This window comes from Moschus berezovskii, chromosome 3 (assembly GCF_049115385.1).
Source record: "Moschus berezovskii isolate FMDL1 chromosome 3, NW_MosBer_1.0, whole genome shotgun sequence".
Classification (NCBI taxonomy): domain Eukaryota; kingdom Metazoa; phylum Chordata; class Mammalia; order Artiodactyla; family Moschidae; genus Moschus; species Moschus berezovskii.
Window position 1 is genome coordinate 13,566,173 of NC_142462.1, and position 17,339 is coordinate 13,583,511.

The 17,339-nt window shown below is 41.2% G+C and overlaps 1 protein-coding gene across 1 annotated transcript; it reads left to right on the forward strand.

The window, feature by feature from the left end:
• Window positions 1–344: 344 nt before the first annotated feature.
• Window positions 345–16,474, forward strand: CLDN12 (claudin 12). Its single transcript, XM_088833128.1, has 3 exons — window positions 345–444; window positions 2,042–2,129; window positions 13,459–16,474. Exon 3 carries the CDS (start codon window positions 13,492–13,494, stop codon window positions 14,224–14,226), a length of 735 nt encoding a protein of 244 aa, XP_088689254.1. The 5' UTR covers window positions 345–444; window positions 2,042–2,129; window positions 13,459–13,491; the 3' UTR covers window positions 14,227–16,474.
• The last annotated feature ends 865 nt before the right edge of the window (window positions 16,475–17,339 follow it).

Here is a 17,339-nt window from a genome sequence, read left to right on the forward strand (position 1 = left end):
CAAAATAAAAAGTTTAAAAACAAATAAAAAACAGTCTGACCACCCCACCCCCCTCACTGAAAGTGGTAAATAAATCACTTAGTGGGAAGTATTTATTCGGGTACCCAACTCAAAGTTATTTTTAGCTCTGTTTCCTCTGTTTTGTAGACCTATAACCCAGATCTGAACGGAGGTTAAGGCGTTAAAGGAACGGGGGAGGTGGGAAGCAGAGCACAAAGGCGGGAGGCGGTCGCAGGATATTGCCCGGGACTGCCGGCTCAGTGGATCTTGGGAATTGTAGTCTGCCAGGCACCCAGGGCATTCCTGTTTGGGGAACCTGACTACGAGTCCCAGAAGCCTTCGGAGCGGCTCTCTGGGAACGCACTTCCGGGGACGCCGAGAGGGAGACGCGCCGAGAGGCTCCTCCGTGTGGGCGGGTGAAAATGCCCTGGATGTGAGAAACAGGTAGGTGTGGGCGAGAATGTTCTGGTTTCTGGGTCTTTTGCACAAGTAGTTGAGGGTTTTGTGTAAGGTTGTTTAAACGAGGAGAGTCACTCAGCGTTGGAAAGTGCTTGACCGCCTTTGTGGACGTGAACGCTGAGTGAGGAGGTGTTTGATGGAGCTCTCAAAATTACTCTAGACCCAGTAGGATGAAAATGTCGACGTGTCTGGCCGGGGCTGGGGGCTTGGCTGGCCGGGTGTGCGCTGTGGAGGTGCAGGTTGCTATTTTTGAATCACTAGCTCATGCTGGTTGTGTAATGATGACCTGCCCTCCGTTCAAACCCAGTCAGTGGAGCTTGTTCCGAGAGCGTTCGTAGTCACTGCTGCGGTCTCTTTCCATTGGCACTAACCAGGAAAGCTCTGCCTTTTTTTTTTTAACCTTCTCTGTCTTTCTACAAACTCTGATGCTCCTGAGGACACAGCTCAAAGGGAGTGCAGCGAGGGTAGGGGGGAGGCGGGCTTCTCTGGAAACCTGTTTTGCTTTTTTCTCTGAAGCCCAAGTTCTGTGTTACGGGCTTTGCAAGGGACGAGTCGTGACGTTAGAAGGCCAGAGTTGGTGACCTGACTTTAAAAGGATTGCTCAGAGATCCTGTTGTGTGTTTTACATTGTGAAAACTTAACTTTGGAGTAAGTAAGCAACTGTGATTGAAACCAACCAGGCATATATTTAGAAAAGAAAAAAAAATCTGGTTAAAATCCCTTTCCTGCAGACTGTTGGGAACATCATTCTACTTTATGATCATTGTAGGGCTAGCAGTATATATGTATATAGACATGCCTTAAACTAGGAAGTTCTTAGGCGTTACAAGTCTTACCTCTCATCCTTCTACTTGAGGTAAATAGTGTTTGAAGAGGAAGTTGTTGATGCTTAAGAAAGACATATGAAAACATTTAAATGGTGGGTTGAGCTGTTGGTGGAACTATAAACTGAAAAGAAATTTCTAGTTGCAAGTTTTAGGGGGCATTCCTCCAATGCGGGAGACGCGGGTTCGATCCCTGGGTCGGGAAGATCCCCTGGAGAAGGAAACGGTAACCCACTCCAGTATTCTTGCCTGGAGAATCCCATGGACAGAGAAGCCTGGTAGGCTACAGTCCATGGGGTAACAAAGAGTCGGACACGACTGAACGACGGAACGGAACGGAACGGTACAAAGTAACTTTGACTAGTTTTGTCAGTATTCTTTTAAAAGGAATAAAAGAAACCTCAGGAATGTTTTATGCCAAGACAACTAATTACATAGAGTTTCATCAGCCCTCCTTCTTCTTTCACTGTAGTTATGAAAAGATTTCCAAAACAGTGAAGTGATTTTCATCCTTATTTTTCTTATCTCCCTAAGTCACAAAATGAGAGTTAATTTTTTCTTCTGCAGCTCACAAATAGATATTGTGTGAGCTTAAGAATAAACTATTCTTTTTTTTTTTTTTTTGAACTTACTGCCCACCTATTTTGGTTTAAGATTGCTTTGGTTTTAGGTGGTTGGTAATTATTTTTCCTAATTCCATATTCAAATTGAGTTTTTAAAGAAGTATATTAATTTGGAGTACTTTTCCTGTTCTTTAGGTCCAGGTCATCTTGACTGTGTTCAGATGTGCATATATTTCTTCTAAGTTGATTAAAGTTATTTTGGAACTATCGAGTACCTCAGAGAGTAAGTACATCCCTTGATTTTATTTTTTCCTTTTACTTCCATATATGTGACACTTTTTTTCTCTTAACAAAATAGAATTATAGGATAGACCTCCATTCCAGGTGCTATGTTGATGATCTACAGCTACTAAGAAAACCCTTCTGAGGGAGACGGTACCTTCTAAGGTAGAAGGGACTGCTAGTCACTACCAAGGATTAACGTAGCTGCTATTACAGATGTGTTCTCATGTAGCTGTTCCTTAGAATTGTCCCTGAAAAAAATACAGTAATGGATCTTGGAATTCTTAAAGCTCTTAGCCATTATTCCTGCTCCAAACTTCTTTGAACTCTATTCAAAACCACAGGAAAGATATTCTTTTGAAAAATATTTTTAATTGAAATATCTTTGATAACCTTTAATTGTGTACCATCTCCTTCTCTGCAAGTCATTCTGGAACAGTCAGATATAAAGTGGATGTTTCAAACAGAGGCCTGATCTGATTTGGTCAGTAGCTATTCTCAAAGAGAATGCTCTCAAATAAACCTAGCAATAATCATCACAGACTTAAATTTCTCACCCTATTCTGTTTTACGAAGAGTTTTACTGATCTCACAACTGTCTTGAGGGACATTTGAGAAATCTGAGATGCAGAGGGCATTGGTGACTTGCTCAGCTTGCAAATGGTGGTTTATGACTGGCGTTTGAGTCTTGGGTTGCCTGAGCTGCAGTACCACGCTGCCTCCCAGATGGAAACAGCAAGCCCACACATCTGTATATACAACTCAGCTCAAGACCTGTCGCCCAGCTAGTGTTCGTGGGTGCTCCTCAGATTGTTAAAGTGTATTCTTAGCCTTGCACATCTGCTGCAGTCGCTAATAAGGGGCTTTCATGTGGCAAAAAGATGTTTATTTCTTTTCCTCATTGGGAGAAATATTTTAAAAAGGAAATAGAAATTAAAGTATAAAAAATTGTTTAACTTTGATAAGCAAACATTAGTTTGATATATGAACCAGTGTTGATGGCAAGAGGCACATCCTGTATGTAACATACCTGTTAAGTTGAAAACACGAGAATCAACTGTCATAATTGATTGTCTAACCACGGTGGGAATTAACCAGTGTTGCTAAACATATATGTGTTTCTAGAAGTAGAGGCTGCATATAAATAACCTGGGAATGGCCTCATCGTTCTTGGGAAATTTTGGGGGGAAGAAAATCAACTTTATTTTTAAAAATGAGAGAGACTTTGGCCAGTAAAGAGTGGAAAGCAGGGGGACATTCTAGAAGCAGTTTGGAGGCTTCAGAACACAGAGTATGAATGAATGTAATGAATGGAACTGATCCTAGAGCAAATTTGTAGCTCTGTGTCCTCACCATACTCATATGAACCTTCCATTTGTTTTTTTGTTCATTCGTGAAACAAATAATTGAGTGCCTTCAGTGTGCCAGTGTTGGACACAGTGAATAAAACAGAAGGCTCTCTGTCCTCCTGGAATTTACAGTCTGGTGAGAAGGATAAACACTGAACAGAGAATATAAGCAAATTCACTGCTATCAAAGAAAAAATACAAAGGTGCAACCAGAGCGTGTAACTAGGGACGGAGGAATGTGAGAGGCTGGAGAGGAGAGGGGAGGTTTAGGTCCAGCCTCCATGGAAACTAGAAAGATAAGTACATGTCAGCTAAGCAGAGAATGGGATGAGACTAAGACAGTTCTAGGAGGAAACACAGCATGAGAAAAAGCCCACACTGAAAACAAAATTTGAAAAGTTGAAAGCATCATGGCTACATAGACTAATATGTAAGGTAGGAAACTGACTCAGTAAGGAGACTAAGAATCTGGCAGGAACCAGATGGTGGAAAGTAAAACTTTGGAAATTATGGGAAAGATTTGAGACTTTGGAAACTTTATTCTGAGGAAACTATTCGATAGAAAGCTATCGAATGGTAAGAAATGTAGTGAAATCATCAGATTTGCATTTGAAAAAATGATGCATGGTTCCAAATTAATTGGTAGAGCTCCAAGAGTCAGCATATCTTTCAGTTTTAAATCACTGAACATATTCCTTCTCTCACTGTCCCTATAAGATGTTACTTCATCCCTCTAGTGGGATATACTGCTTTCTATCAAATCATACATAATGTAGAGTTAAAAGCAGGGTGTAAAATATAAAGCAGCCAAAGAAAGTTACAAAGAGTGAGGACATTAATTCCAGCACCGAGATTGAAATTCAGTTAAATTGAGCTTCATAATATATCCCTTCTGAGAAATGACATATAATTTATTCAGTTCAGTTTAGTCACTCAGTCATGTCCGACTCTTTGCGACTCCATGGACTGCAGCATGCCAGGCCTCCCCGTCCATCATCAAAACCCAGAGTTTACCCAAACTCATGTCCGTTGAGTCGGTGATGCCATCTCATCTTCTGTCGTCCCATTCTTCTCTTGCCTTCAATCTTTCCCAGCCTCAGGGTCTTTTAAAATGAGTCATATCTTCACATCAGGGGGCCAAAATATTGGAGTTTCAGCTGCAACATCAGTCCTTCCAATGAACATTCAGGATTGATCTCCTTTGGATCTCCTTGCAGTCCAAGGGACTCTCAAGAGTCTTCTCCAACACCACAGTTCAAAGGCATCAATTCTTTGGTGCTCAGTTTTCTTTATAGTCCAACTCTCACATCCATACATGACTATTGGAAAAACCATAGCCTTGACAAGACAGACCTTTGTTGGAAAAGTAATGTCTCTGCTTTTTAATATGCTGTCTAGGTTGGTCATAGCTTTCCTTCCGAGGAGTAAGTGTCTTTTAATTTTCATGGCTGCAGTCACCATCTACAGTGATTTTGGAGCCCCCCAAAATAAAGTCAGCCACTGTTTCCACTGTTGCCCCATCTATTTGCCATGAAGTGATGGGACCGGATGCCATGATCTTTGTTTTCTGAATGTTGACCTTTAAGCCAACTTTTTCACTCTCCTCTTTCACTTTCATCAAGAGGCTCTTTAGTTCTTCTTCACTTTCTGTCATAAGAGTGGTGTCATCTGTGTATCTGAGGTTATTGATATTTCTCCTGGCAATCTTGATTACAACTTGTGCTTCATCCAGCCCATCATTTCTCATGATGTACTCTGCATGTAACTTAAATAAGCAGGGTGACAATATACAGCCTTGATGTACTCCTTTTCCTATTTGGAGCCAGTCTATTGTTCCATGTCCAGTTCTAACTGTTGCTTCTTGACCTACATACAGATTTCTCAAGAGGCAGGTCAGGTGGTCTGGTATTCCCATCTCTTTCAGAATTTTCCAGTTTATTGTGATCCACACAGTCAAAGGCTTTGGCATAGTCAATAAAGCAGAAATAGATGTTTTTCTGGAACTCTTTTGCTTTTTCCATGATCCAATGGATGTTGGCAATTTGATCTCTGGTGCCTCTGCCTTTTCTAAAACCAGCTTGAACATCTGGAAGTTCACAGTTCATGTATTGCTGAAGCCTGGCTTGGAGAATTTTGAGCATGACTTTGCTAGCCTGTGAGATGAGTGCAATTCTGCGGTAGTTTGAGCATTCTTTGGCATTGCCTTTCTTTGGGATTGGAATGAAAACTGACATTTTCCAGTCCTGTGGCCACTGCTGAGTTTTCCAAATTTGCTGGCATATTGAGTGCAGCACTTTTACAGCATCATCTTTTAGGATTTGAAATAGCTCAACTAGAATTCCATCACCTCCACTAGCTTTGTTTGTATTGATGCTTCTTAAGGCCCACTTGATTTCACATTCCAGGACGTCTGGCTATAGGAGAGTGATCACACCATGGTGATTATCTGAGTCATGAAGATTTTTTTTGTACAGTTCTTCTGAGTATTCTTGCCACCTCTTCTTAGTATCTTCTGCTTCTGTTAGGTCCACACCATTTCTGCCCTTTATTGAGCCCGTCTTTGCAGGAAATGTTCCCTTGGAATCTCTAATTTTCTTGAAGAGATCTCTAGTCTTCCCTATTCCATTATTTCCTGTATTTCTTTGCATTGATCATTGAAGAAGGCTTTCTTATCTCTCCTTGCTGTTCTTTGGAACTCCGCATTCAAATGGGTAAATCTTTCGTTTTCGCTTTTACTTTTTGATTCTCCTCTTTTCACAGCTATTTGTAAGGCCTCCTCAGACAAGCATTTTGTTTTTTTACATTTCTTTTTCTTGGGGATGGTCTTGATCCCTGTCTCCTGTACAGTGTCATGAACCTCATGTCCTTAGTTCATCAGGCAGATCTAGTCCCTCAAATCTATTTCTCACTTCCATTGTATAATCGTAAAGGATTTGATTTAGGTCATACTTGAATGATCTAGTGGTTTTCCTCACTTTCTTCAATTTAAGTCTGAATTTGGCAGTAAGGAGTTCATGATCTGAGCCACAGTTAGCTCCTGATCTTGTTTTTGCTGACTGTATAAAGCTTCTCCATCTTTGGCTGCAAAGAATATAACCAGTCTGATTTCAGTGTTGGCGGTCTGGTGATGTCCATGTGTAGAGTCTTCTCTTGTGTTGTTGGAAGAGGGTGTTTGCTATGATCAGTGCGTTCTCTTGGCAAAACTCTTATTAGCCTTTGCCCTTCTTCATTCTGTGCTCCAAGGCAAAATTTGCCTGTTACTCCAGGTGTTTCTTGACTTCCTACTTTTGCATTCCCGTCCCCTATAATGAAAAGGATATCTTTTGTGGGTGTTAGTTCTAAAAGGTCTTGTAGGTCTTCATAGAACCATTCAACTTGAGCTTCTTCAGCATTACTGGTCGGGCCATAGACTTGGATTACCATGATATTGAATGGTTTGCCTTGGAAACGAACAGAGATCATTCTGTTGTTTTTGAGATTGCATCTAAGTACTGCATTTTGGACTCTATTGTTGACCATGATGGCTACTCCATTTCTTCTAAGGGATTCCTGCTCACAGTAGTAGATATAATGGTCATCTGAGTTAAATTCACCCATTCCAGTCCATTTTAGTGATTGCCGATTCCTAAAATGTTGATCTTCACTCTTGCCATCTCCTGTTTGACCACTTCCAATTTGCCTTGATTCAGGGACCTAACATTCCAGGTTCCTATGCAATATTGCTCTTTACAGCATCGGACCTTGCTTCTATCACCAGTCACATCCACAGCTGGGTATTGGTTTTGCTTTGGCTCCGTCTCTTCATTCTTTCTGGAGTTATTTCTCCACTGATCTCCAGTAGCATATTGGGCACCTACCTACCTGAGAAGTTCATCTTTCAGTGTTCTATCTTTTTGCCTTTTCATACTGTTCATGGGGTTCTCAAGGCAAGAATCCTAAAGTTGTTTGTCATTTTCTCCTCTAGTGGACCACATTTTGTCAGACCTCTCCACCATGACCTGTCCATCTTCAGTGGCCCTACCAGCATGGCTTAGTTTCATTAGTTAGACAAGGCTGTGGTCCATGGGATCAGATTGGTTGGTTTTCTCTGATTGTGCTTTCAGTCTGTCTGCCCTCTGATGCCCTCTCTCAGCACCTACTATCTTACTTGGGTTTCTCTTACCTTGGACACGGGCTATCTCTTCCCTGCTGTGCCAGCAAAATGCAACCGCCGCTCCTGACCTTGGACGTGGGGTAGCTCCTGTCGGCTGCTTGCTGCACAGCCGCTGCTCCAGGTATACTTGTTGGCTCTCTAAAAATATAACTTTTAGTTAGTTTCTGGGATCTGAGCCAATTCAGGGGACTGATACAACACCTGGATTGATTTGATGTAGGATAAATTTAAACACACTTAAAACTGAAATAGATATTAAATATTGATCCGGCTCTGTTTATTAGTGTCATTTGATAGTCTATAGGCTAAGAACTACAGACATTTATTTATTAGTAATAAAATTCATTCTGATCTTGTTTCTCATTTCATTTGTAGGACTTAGGGGTACAGGGGAGCTTGAATGAAGAAAACTCAATTATACTGATACTCCAAGTATTTGTCCCCTACCTCTGAAAGCAGGAAGGAATTGTGATTAGGTTAGAACTTAGCAGTAGTGATCTGAAGGCATTCTGAAGCTTTGAAAGGAATTGAGAGAAACTTTTTTTTACATCTTCACAATGTTGAGTAAATCTTCTTTCTTTTTATTGCTCAGTTTTTCTCTAACCCTGAATTATTCATTTTTATGAACTGGTATATGTTATTTGGTTGATACCTAACAATGATCACTTGATATGTAGTAATCAGATGCCTTTTTCATTATCAGCACTTTGAGTTTAGATAAAACAGCATATTCTTTCCCTCAGTCTGATGGTTAGCATTACTTCAGTCAGTTCAGTTCAGTCGCTCAGTCGTGTCCGACTCTCCGCAACCCCATGAAACACACCACGCCAGGCCTCCCTGTCCATCACCAACTCCCGGAGTTCACTCAAACTCATGTCCACAGAGTCGGTGATGCCATCCAGCCATCTCATTCTCTTTCGTCCCCTTCTCCTCCCGCCCCCAACCTTTCCCAGCATCAGTCTTTTCCAGTGAGTCAACTCATCGCATGAGGTGGCCAAAGTATTGGAGTTTCAGCTTTAGCAACAGTCCTTCCAATGAACACCCAGGATCGATCTCCTTGCAGTCCAAGGGACTCTCAAGAGTCTTCTCTAACACCATAGTTCAAAAGCATCAATTCTTCGGCGATCAGCTTTCTTCACAGTCCAACTCTCACATCCATACATGACCACGGAAAAAACCATAGCCTTGACTAGACGGACCTTTGTTGGCAAAGTAATGTCTCTGCTTTTTAATATACTATCAAGGTTGGTCATAACTTTCCTTCCAAGGAGTAAGCGTCTTTTAATTTCATGGCTGCAGTCAGCATCTGCAGTGATTTTGGAGCCCCCCAAAATAAAGTCTAACACTGTTTCCACTGTTTTTCCATCTATTTCCCATGAAGTGATGGGACCAGATGCCATGATCTTTGTTTTCTGAATGTTGAGCTTCAAGCCAACCTTTTCACTCTCCTCTTTCACTTTCATCAAGAGGCTTTTGAGTTCCTCTTCACTTTCTGCCATAAGGGTAGTGTCATCTCCAAATCTGAGATTATTGATATTTCTCCCGGCAATCTTGATTCCAGCTTGTGCTTCTTCCAGCCCAGCGTTCCTCATGATGTACTCTGCATATAAGTTAAATAAGCAAGGTGACAATATACAGCCTTGACGTACTCCTTTTCCTATTTGGAAACAGTCTGTTGTTCCATGTACAGTTCGACTGTTGCTTCCTGACCTGCATACAGGTTTCTCAAGAGGCAGGTCAGGTGGTCTGGTATTCCCATCTCTTTCAGAATTTTCCACAGTTTATTGTGATCCACACAGTCAAAGGCTTTGGCATAGTCAATGAAGCAGAAATAGATGTTTTTCTGGAACTCTCTTGCTTTCTCCATGATCCAGCGGATGTTGGCAATTTGATCTCTGGTGCCTCTCTGCCTTTTGTAAAACCTGCTTGAACATCTGGGAGTTCACGGTTGACATATTGCTGAAGCCTGGCTTGCAGAATTTTGAGCATGACTTTACTAGTGTGTGAGATGAGTGCAGTTGTGTGGTAGTTTGAGCATTCTGGCATTCCCTTTCTTTGGGATTGGAATGAAGACTGACGTTTTCCAGTCCTATGGCCACTGCTGAGTCTTCCAAATTTGCTGGTATATTGAGTGCAGCACTTTCACAGCATCATCTTTCAAGATTTGAAATAGCTGAACTGGAATTCCATCACCACCACTAGCTTTGTTCGTAGTGATGCTTTCTAAGGCCCACTTGACTTCACATTCCAAGGTATCTGGCTCTAGGTCAGTGATCACGTTATCGTGACTATCTTGGTCGTGAAGATCTTTTTTGTACAGTTCTTCTGTGTATTCTTGCCATCTCTTCTTAATATCTTCTGCTTCTGTTAGGTCCCTACCATTTCTGTCCTTTATCGAGCCCATCTTTGCATGAAATGTTCCCTTGGAATCTCTAATTTTCTTGAAGAGATCTCTTGTTTTTCCTATTCTGTTGTTTTCCTCTATTTCTTTGCATTGATCACTGAGGAAGGCTTTCTTATCTCTCCTTGCTATTCTTTGGAACTCTGCATTCAGATGCTTATATCTTTCCTTTTCTCCTTTGCTTTTCGCTTCTCTTCTTTTCACAGCTATTTGTAAGGCCTCCTCAGACAGCCATTTTGCTTTTTTGTATTTCTTTTCCATGGGGATGGTCTTGGTCCCTGTCTCCTTTACAATGTCACGAACCTCCGTCCAGAGTTCATCAGGCACTCTATCAGATCTAGTCCCTTAAATCTATTACTCACTTCCACTGTATAATCATAAGGGATTTGATTTAGGTCATATCTGAATGGTCTAGTGGTTTTCCCTACTTTCTTCAATTTCAGTCTGAATTTGGCAATAAGGAGTTCATGATCTGAGCCACAGTCAGCTCCTGGTCTTGTTTTTGCTGACTGTATACAGCTTCTCCATCTTTGGCTGCAAAGAATATAATCAATCTGATATCGGTGTTGACCATCTGGTGATATCCATGTGTAGAGTCTTCTCTTGTGTTGTTGGAAGAGGGTGTTTGCTATGACCAGTGCATTCTTTTGGCAAAACTCTATTAGCCTTTGCGCTGCTTCATTCCGTGCTCCAAGGCCAAATCTGCCTGTTACTCCAGGTGTTTCTTGACTTCCTGCTTTTGCATTCCAGTCCCCTATAATGAAAAGGACATCTTTTTTGGGTGTTAGTTCTAAAAGGTCTTGTAGGTCTTCATAGAATTGTTCAACTTCGGCTTCTTCAGCGTTACTGGTTGGGGCATAGGCCTGGATTACTGTAATATTGAATGGTTTGCCTTGGAAACGAACAGAAATCATTCTGTCTTTTTTAAGATTGCATCCAAGTACTGCATTTCGGACTCTTTTGTTGACCATGATGGCTACTCTATTTCTTCTAAGGGATTCCTGCCCACAGTAGTAGATATAACGGTCATCTGCGTTAAATTCACCCATTCCAGTCCATTTTAATTCACTGATTGCTAGAAAATCTATGTTCACTCTTGCCATCTCCTGTTTGACCACTTCCAATTTGCCTTGATTCATGGACCTAACATTCCAGGTTCCTATGCAATATTGCTCTTTACAGCACCGGACCTTGCCTCTATCACCAGTCACATCCACAACTGGGTATTGGTTTTGCTTTTGCTCCATCCCTTCATTCCTTCTAGAGTTACTTCTCCACTGATCTCCAGTAGCATACTGGGCACCTACCGACCTGGGGAATTCCTCATTCAGTATCCTATCATTTTGTCCTTTGATACTGTTCATGGGGTTCTCAAGGCAAGTATACTGGGGCAAAGTCCAGATGTTTATTGCCTTGGTGTGCCTCTAGGACCTAACAAGTGTTTTGCCTGTGCTGAATAGTAAATCCCTGCTGAATGAATGATTGCTTAGTAATGGCTACTTCCTTGTCCAGTTCTATATCATTAAGAGCCTACCTTTTTAAGCTACTGTGGTCTTGGGTCAGAGCCTAGTATTTCTTTATTCAGATATTCCTAAAATGACTTGTGAGCCAGGCACTGTTCAAGTTGCTCTCAGTATACTGGGGAGAAGATAAACGAGCAGAAACCAACAGGAAGCTGGACTCTAGAGACTGACAAAATTAGTGGCATTTTCCAGTGTAAATGTCAAACCTGTGCCAGAGTTTCCATTGTTGGACTCAGGTGGTTGGTTCGTTGCTAAAATCAGGCATTTACAATTTGAAGGAAAAAAAATAAATTATGACCATAATTCCTCTAAGTATTTTCATCCATAATATATATTTTTAAACAATTACTACTTTTGGTAATTTTGACAGAAGACAACATGATAAACAAATAGTAAACTAAGAAAAACTTACAACTAGTTATTCTTGAGGGCTTAAAAAAATCGTCACTTTTATATTTTACAATATAAAAATCACTTAAACTGATTTTTATATTATACACTTACATATGTGTGTGTGTATAAGTATATACACATACATATATCTTTTCTGCTACTAAAATTATTCCCAGTTTTTGTGACTGGACTAAATATATAGTAAATTAAAGCAATCTGTTCTGTTGCCTTGCAGGAGAAATGATAGAAAATAGAAAAAATACATTTGAGTGGTGTTGGGAGAGTGAGTTTCAAACTCCTGAAGAAATAAAGCTGAATAACATACTGGTTTTTATAATATGTCATATACAGATAAAAGAGTCCAGGCTTTTAATTTGAGATGAAGGGTCTTGCTAGCATTAATAGAGATAGGTTGTCATTTCAGAAATCTTTGCATTCATCTTACATGGGCAGTAATAGTAGACGAACCAGTAGTCGTATGAATTATAACCAGTAACTGATAGTTTAATCTGAAAACCATGCCAGGCATTGTGAATCAAGTCAAGAAGTGGTGAAGCAGAATAATGTCAGGGACCTTTTTCTGTCTTTTTGCTTTGACTAACTCATTGGAGAGGAGTCTGTTTCCATTTTGTGTTTTCCGGTATGCCCAGTACATAGGAATGAGCTGTCTGCTGTTTCTTATTTAACGTTTACTCCATAAATGTTCTTTGAACTGCTCTATGATGCTAAGCACTGAGCTGATCACTGAGTGCTTAGAATAGTTGACACTCACATCGCACTTCCAAGGCGCCAGGTATAACTTTAAGTACTTGATGTCATATTAACTCATCGAATACTTAGAAAACCTGTGAGTTAGGCACTGTTATTTTCCCCATTTTGCAGATGAGGAAGGAGAGGCACACAGAAGTAGTGTTACTGATCCAAAGTCGCTTGGGTCACCTGGCTAGTAATTGAAGTAGGGATTTGAATTGAAGCCATCTAGCTCAGCGTCTGCCTTCAGCTACTCTGCTGCCCTCTTTCCTCACACCTTGGCCTGTTTTGCTAGTCTGCTTTTACATCTGCATGAGCATCGGAGGCCGAATTTGTGTTTGGAGTTGATGGTTTGCGAATGGTGCTGTGATCCTGCATATTTGAGTGTCTGACACATCCAAGGGCTTGATACCACGGGTGTTGAATGAGTGGTTTTTGAAAACAGAGAATTTCAGATGTGATGTTATGCGAATTTGGAATTATGCTGGTTGTTCCTCTGATTCACTGGGTAGAAAAATGCTCATGTTTGAAGACTTTGGTTGCTGTATGACCAGTCGGTGGTAAGCAGGGGTGTGCATGTATGCCTGTACTCTGCGGTCACGGGCACGTGTGCTCATACCCGTTCTGTTGCACGTGGAGACAAGGGACAGAATTACCCTGTTTGATTCCACATCCCTGGTTGTGTTTCCAGACAGCCCCACCCTTCCTGCTCTGCTCTCCCAGGGTCCCCTCATGATCTGTCCTCTTCTGTGTCCCCCCAGTCTGACTGGCAGTACTGCACACGCCTGCCTGCCATGGGCTGTCGGGATGTCCACGCGGCCACCGTGCTCTCCTTCCTGTGTGGAATCGCCTCAGTAGCAGGCCTCTTTGCGGGCACGCTCCTTCCCAACTGGAGGAAGTTACGACTGATCACGTTCAACAGAAACGAGAAGAACCTGACGGTCTACACAGGCCTGTGGGTGAAGTGCGCCCGCTATGACGGGGGCAATGACTGCCTGATGTACGATGTTACCTGGTACTCCTCCGTGGACCAGCTGGACCTGCGGGTCCTCCAGTTTGCCCTGCCCCTCAGCATCCTGATCGCGATGGGCGCCCTGCTGCTCTGCCTGATCGGAATGTGTAACACGGCCTTCAGGTCCTCCGTGCCCAACATCAAACTGGCTAAGTGCCTGGTCAATAGTGCGGGCTGCCATCTGGTGGCCGGGCTGCTATTTTTCCTGGCGGGTACTGTGAGCCTCTCCCCGTCCATCTGGGTCATCTTTTACAACATCCACCTGAACAGGAAGTTCGAGCCAGTCTTTGCGTTTGACTATGCTGTGTATGTCACTGTGGCTAGTGCTGGGGGCTTGTTTATGACGGCCCTGCTACTATTTATTTGGTACTGTGCATGCAAGTCCTTGCCTTCTCCTTTCTGGCAGCCACTGTACTCCCATCCTCCCGGCATGCACACATACTCACAGCCCTATTCAGCCCGTTCCCGCCTGTCTGCCATTGAAATCGACATCCCAGTAGTTTCCCACACCACCTAATGGGGGAAATCGTTCAAGAAAACTTGAAGCCTCACATTGCCCTCGTGAAGGAGCTGTTTTGGACCTATATCCATTTTCCTCTGTTCCTGATCAGTCAATGAAGCCAAATCTGTATGTCTTGGTAGGATGAAGTGCTGCTAGTTTTTATAAAAAGTACAATATTTTAAATGTGAATCATTCCTTTTATCTTGCTTCTTGTGCTCAAAGCATTTTTAACCTCCGTATTGATATTTGATCAGTTATTTAGGTAGAAAGGACCTGTGTCTCAATTGAGGTGATTTAGAGCCACATAGTAAAAAATGATTATTAAGAGGAGCTGTTGTATGCGATCCTTAGAAATATTTCAGAATGTCAGAATGTGTATCGCCCTTTTTCTATAATACCTTAAATTGGTGGGAAAAAATCGACAATTTTAAATTAAGCTTTTGTTTTCAGGTAAGGGTAATAGTTTATCAGTAGCCAGTCTACCAGCTCAGGCTGTAACTTTTCTTACTTCTTTCTCGGGGCTAATTGTATTGAATAGAGTTTGGTATTTTGAAGAGGACTTTCTTTTGTGAGTTCTTATCTTCTACCTCATGCCTATGTTTAAAAATAAAATGTACCTTAAGTGATGTCAGAGAGAATAAGCCTAACCTTTAAAATATCTATTAGTATGGATAACATTTTAACAATTATAAAATAGTTCTATAAGTTGTATTATTAAACTGTGCCATGTGATGGATTGGTGCTTCCTTTGAGGGGAAAAAAAACCTTTTCTTCCCAGATATCATCGACCAGGTGGCACTCAGGCCCACATTTAATCTCTCAGTGACCAAGAGAAAGAAAGAGGCCTGAGTGGATAGTTCTCCCTCAGATAGCGGCAGGGAACAAGCATCTGTTCTTCGGTGACGGCAGCAGAGAGTCATCGGGGTGACTGCCTTTTGGGTGATGGGTGGAGTGAGGCATGGCCTCCCCGTGACCATGTTCACCCTCGATTCAGTTCCCGCCCCGTCACCGATTATTTCCGTGAGCGTGTGTCTTTGCCCAGCACGTTACTAGGTGCTGTAGAGGATACGTGGAACGTATGAGATCTCGTCCCATCTACTAAGAAATTCTACTTCAGGATAGAAGATCAGATGGTTAACTGACCTCAGGGGCAGCTGGGCTTCACTTCTCAGTCATTGTTCCTGGAGTACGTTTCACCCAGAGACATGGCTTTCTGGCAGTCAGGCTTATTGTAAATACCAGCAATATTTGGAACCAGAAATTGAGTCTGTTGGATCCTTTAGAGCACCTACCTTAGTCTTGATGCTGTGATAACAGGGTATCAGATTCATGAGAATTGGATGGGCCACAGTGGTAAAAACAAACAAACAAAACCCACCAATTGTTTCCTTTTCACCTCTAAAAATATGATGGCATATCAAAGAGGGAGAAGTATTTAAAAATCTCGCTATTTTTAATGAGATAATTCTTAGAGGAAACCATGTTAACACTGAGATGAATGCTTAGAGATTCAGGGATATTGGGTCTTTACCCTTAGGAATTTGAGCTGCTTACTTATTTGATGTAATTTGCTCCACATCAGTACTGTGTTCATGGGGAATTTGTTCTATTACCCATTACAAATTTCACATACGACTAGTTGCATGATTGACAGGTTATTGTGCCTCTTTTGCAAATCTGAGTATGCTTCTGGTACTTCTATGTATAAAGCAGTACTTTCATTTCTAATTCCAAACACTGGTTTATGTAAATAGCAAAGTAAATCCAGTTGTATAAATTTTAAATTCCTTCAATTGAAAGCATGCAAAACTCTGGTTTTTAAGCAATAGCTTCTGATTTCCTTCAGTTCTTTTTACTCTTTTTGGATGTAGCTGAATTTTGATCATTCCAAGACAACAGCAGGTAAAATTTTGAGATTAATATTAATTTTCCCTTTACTAATTAATTTCTGTCCCCATTTTCACTGACTTTGTCCAGAAGTGTCAAGAATTCCACCATTCTTTGTATAAATAATGTTAAAAGCAGACCCAGCCATTAATATTCCAGACAGTTTTTAGTCCATGGGACCATATATATAAAATCTTGAACTTTTACTACAAGCATTTTTCGAATTCTTTTCATAAACTGTAGTCTCAAATTAGTGTTTATTATGGATTCACTTGGCAAAAGAAATAGCTGTTTCCCTTATTGTTGTTAATATTTCAGATTTGCTATCAGAAACTATTCTTATTCTTCAAAACCATCAAAGGAATCCATATATTTATAGTTTTTTTAAATAACTTTTGGGCATTCATCAGGCTATCATTGTGATGGGGGATATCTTTCTTTTGTTGTTACAAGTATCTTCATGTTAAAGGCCTTTTACAGAAGCTTGGGAAACAGTTTGGAAGACCTTAAATGTAGTATGATGCACCAGTTTTGGTTTATCCAACCATGGGAGGAAAAAACACCTGAATTTATTTGTAAATAAATATACACTATAATAGATAATATGTTTGCTGTAAACTGCAGTGTAAAACTTCTATAAAACTGCACTGTACTTCTTGATGTTTATTAAAAGATGTATTTTTACAAGTTTCTGTTTCTGTCCTCATTTTCATCAGTGCTTTAAGGTGAAATATTTTGAGAAATGTTTCTCAAACATGTGCAAATTGTAACAGGCACAGCCCCTTTTAAAGCCCTGTAGAATAGCAGTTGGAATCAGAAAACTTGGCATTATTGTTTCAGAAGCATCAAGACCCTTCATTTCTAAGAATAGTCTTAGGAGTTCACTGGACTATTTCAACATTCCACAGAAAAACAACAAAGGTAAATGGGCCAGACTTGCCTCATCAGTGGAGTTTTCCAGTCATCTTTGCTCTTGGAGATTGAGAGTTCTCAAATGGTTAAGTGGGAGGACCTTTCTTCATTCTTCAGAATTCAAGGTTGTCAGGAAAAGTGGTCCTAATAGGTAAGTCACCTCAAAATTTCCGGGACCTGGAATGAGCTTTTAGTGTTTGGCCTCCCAGTGATAACATTCACAAGCACCCCTCACTGAACCCATGGCTCTGATGGGACATCAGATGCCAGAGCAGTATGTTGCACTAGAAGTGTGAAGCCATTTCAGGCTGGCTATCCCCATAGCTGAT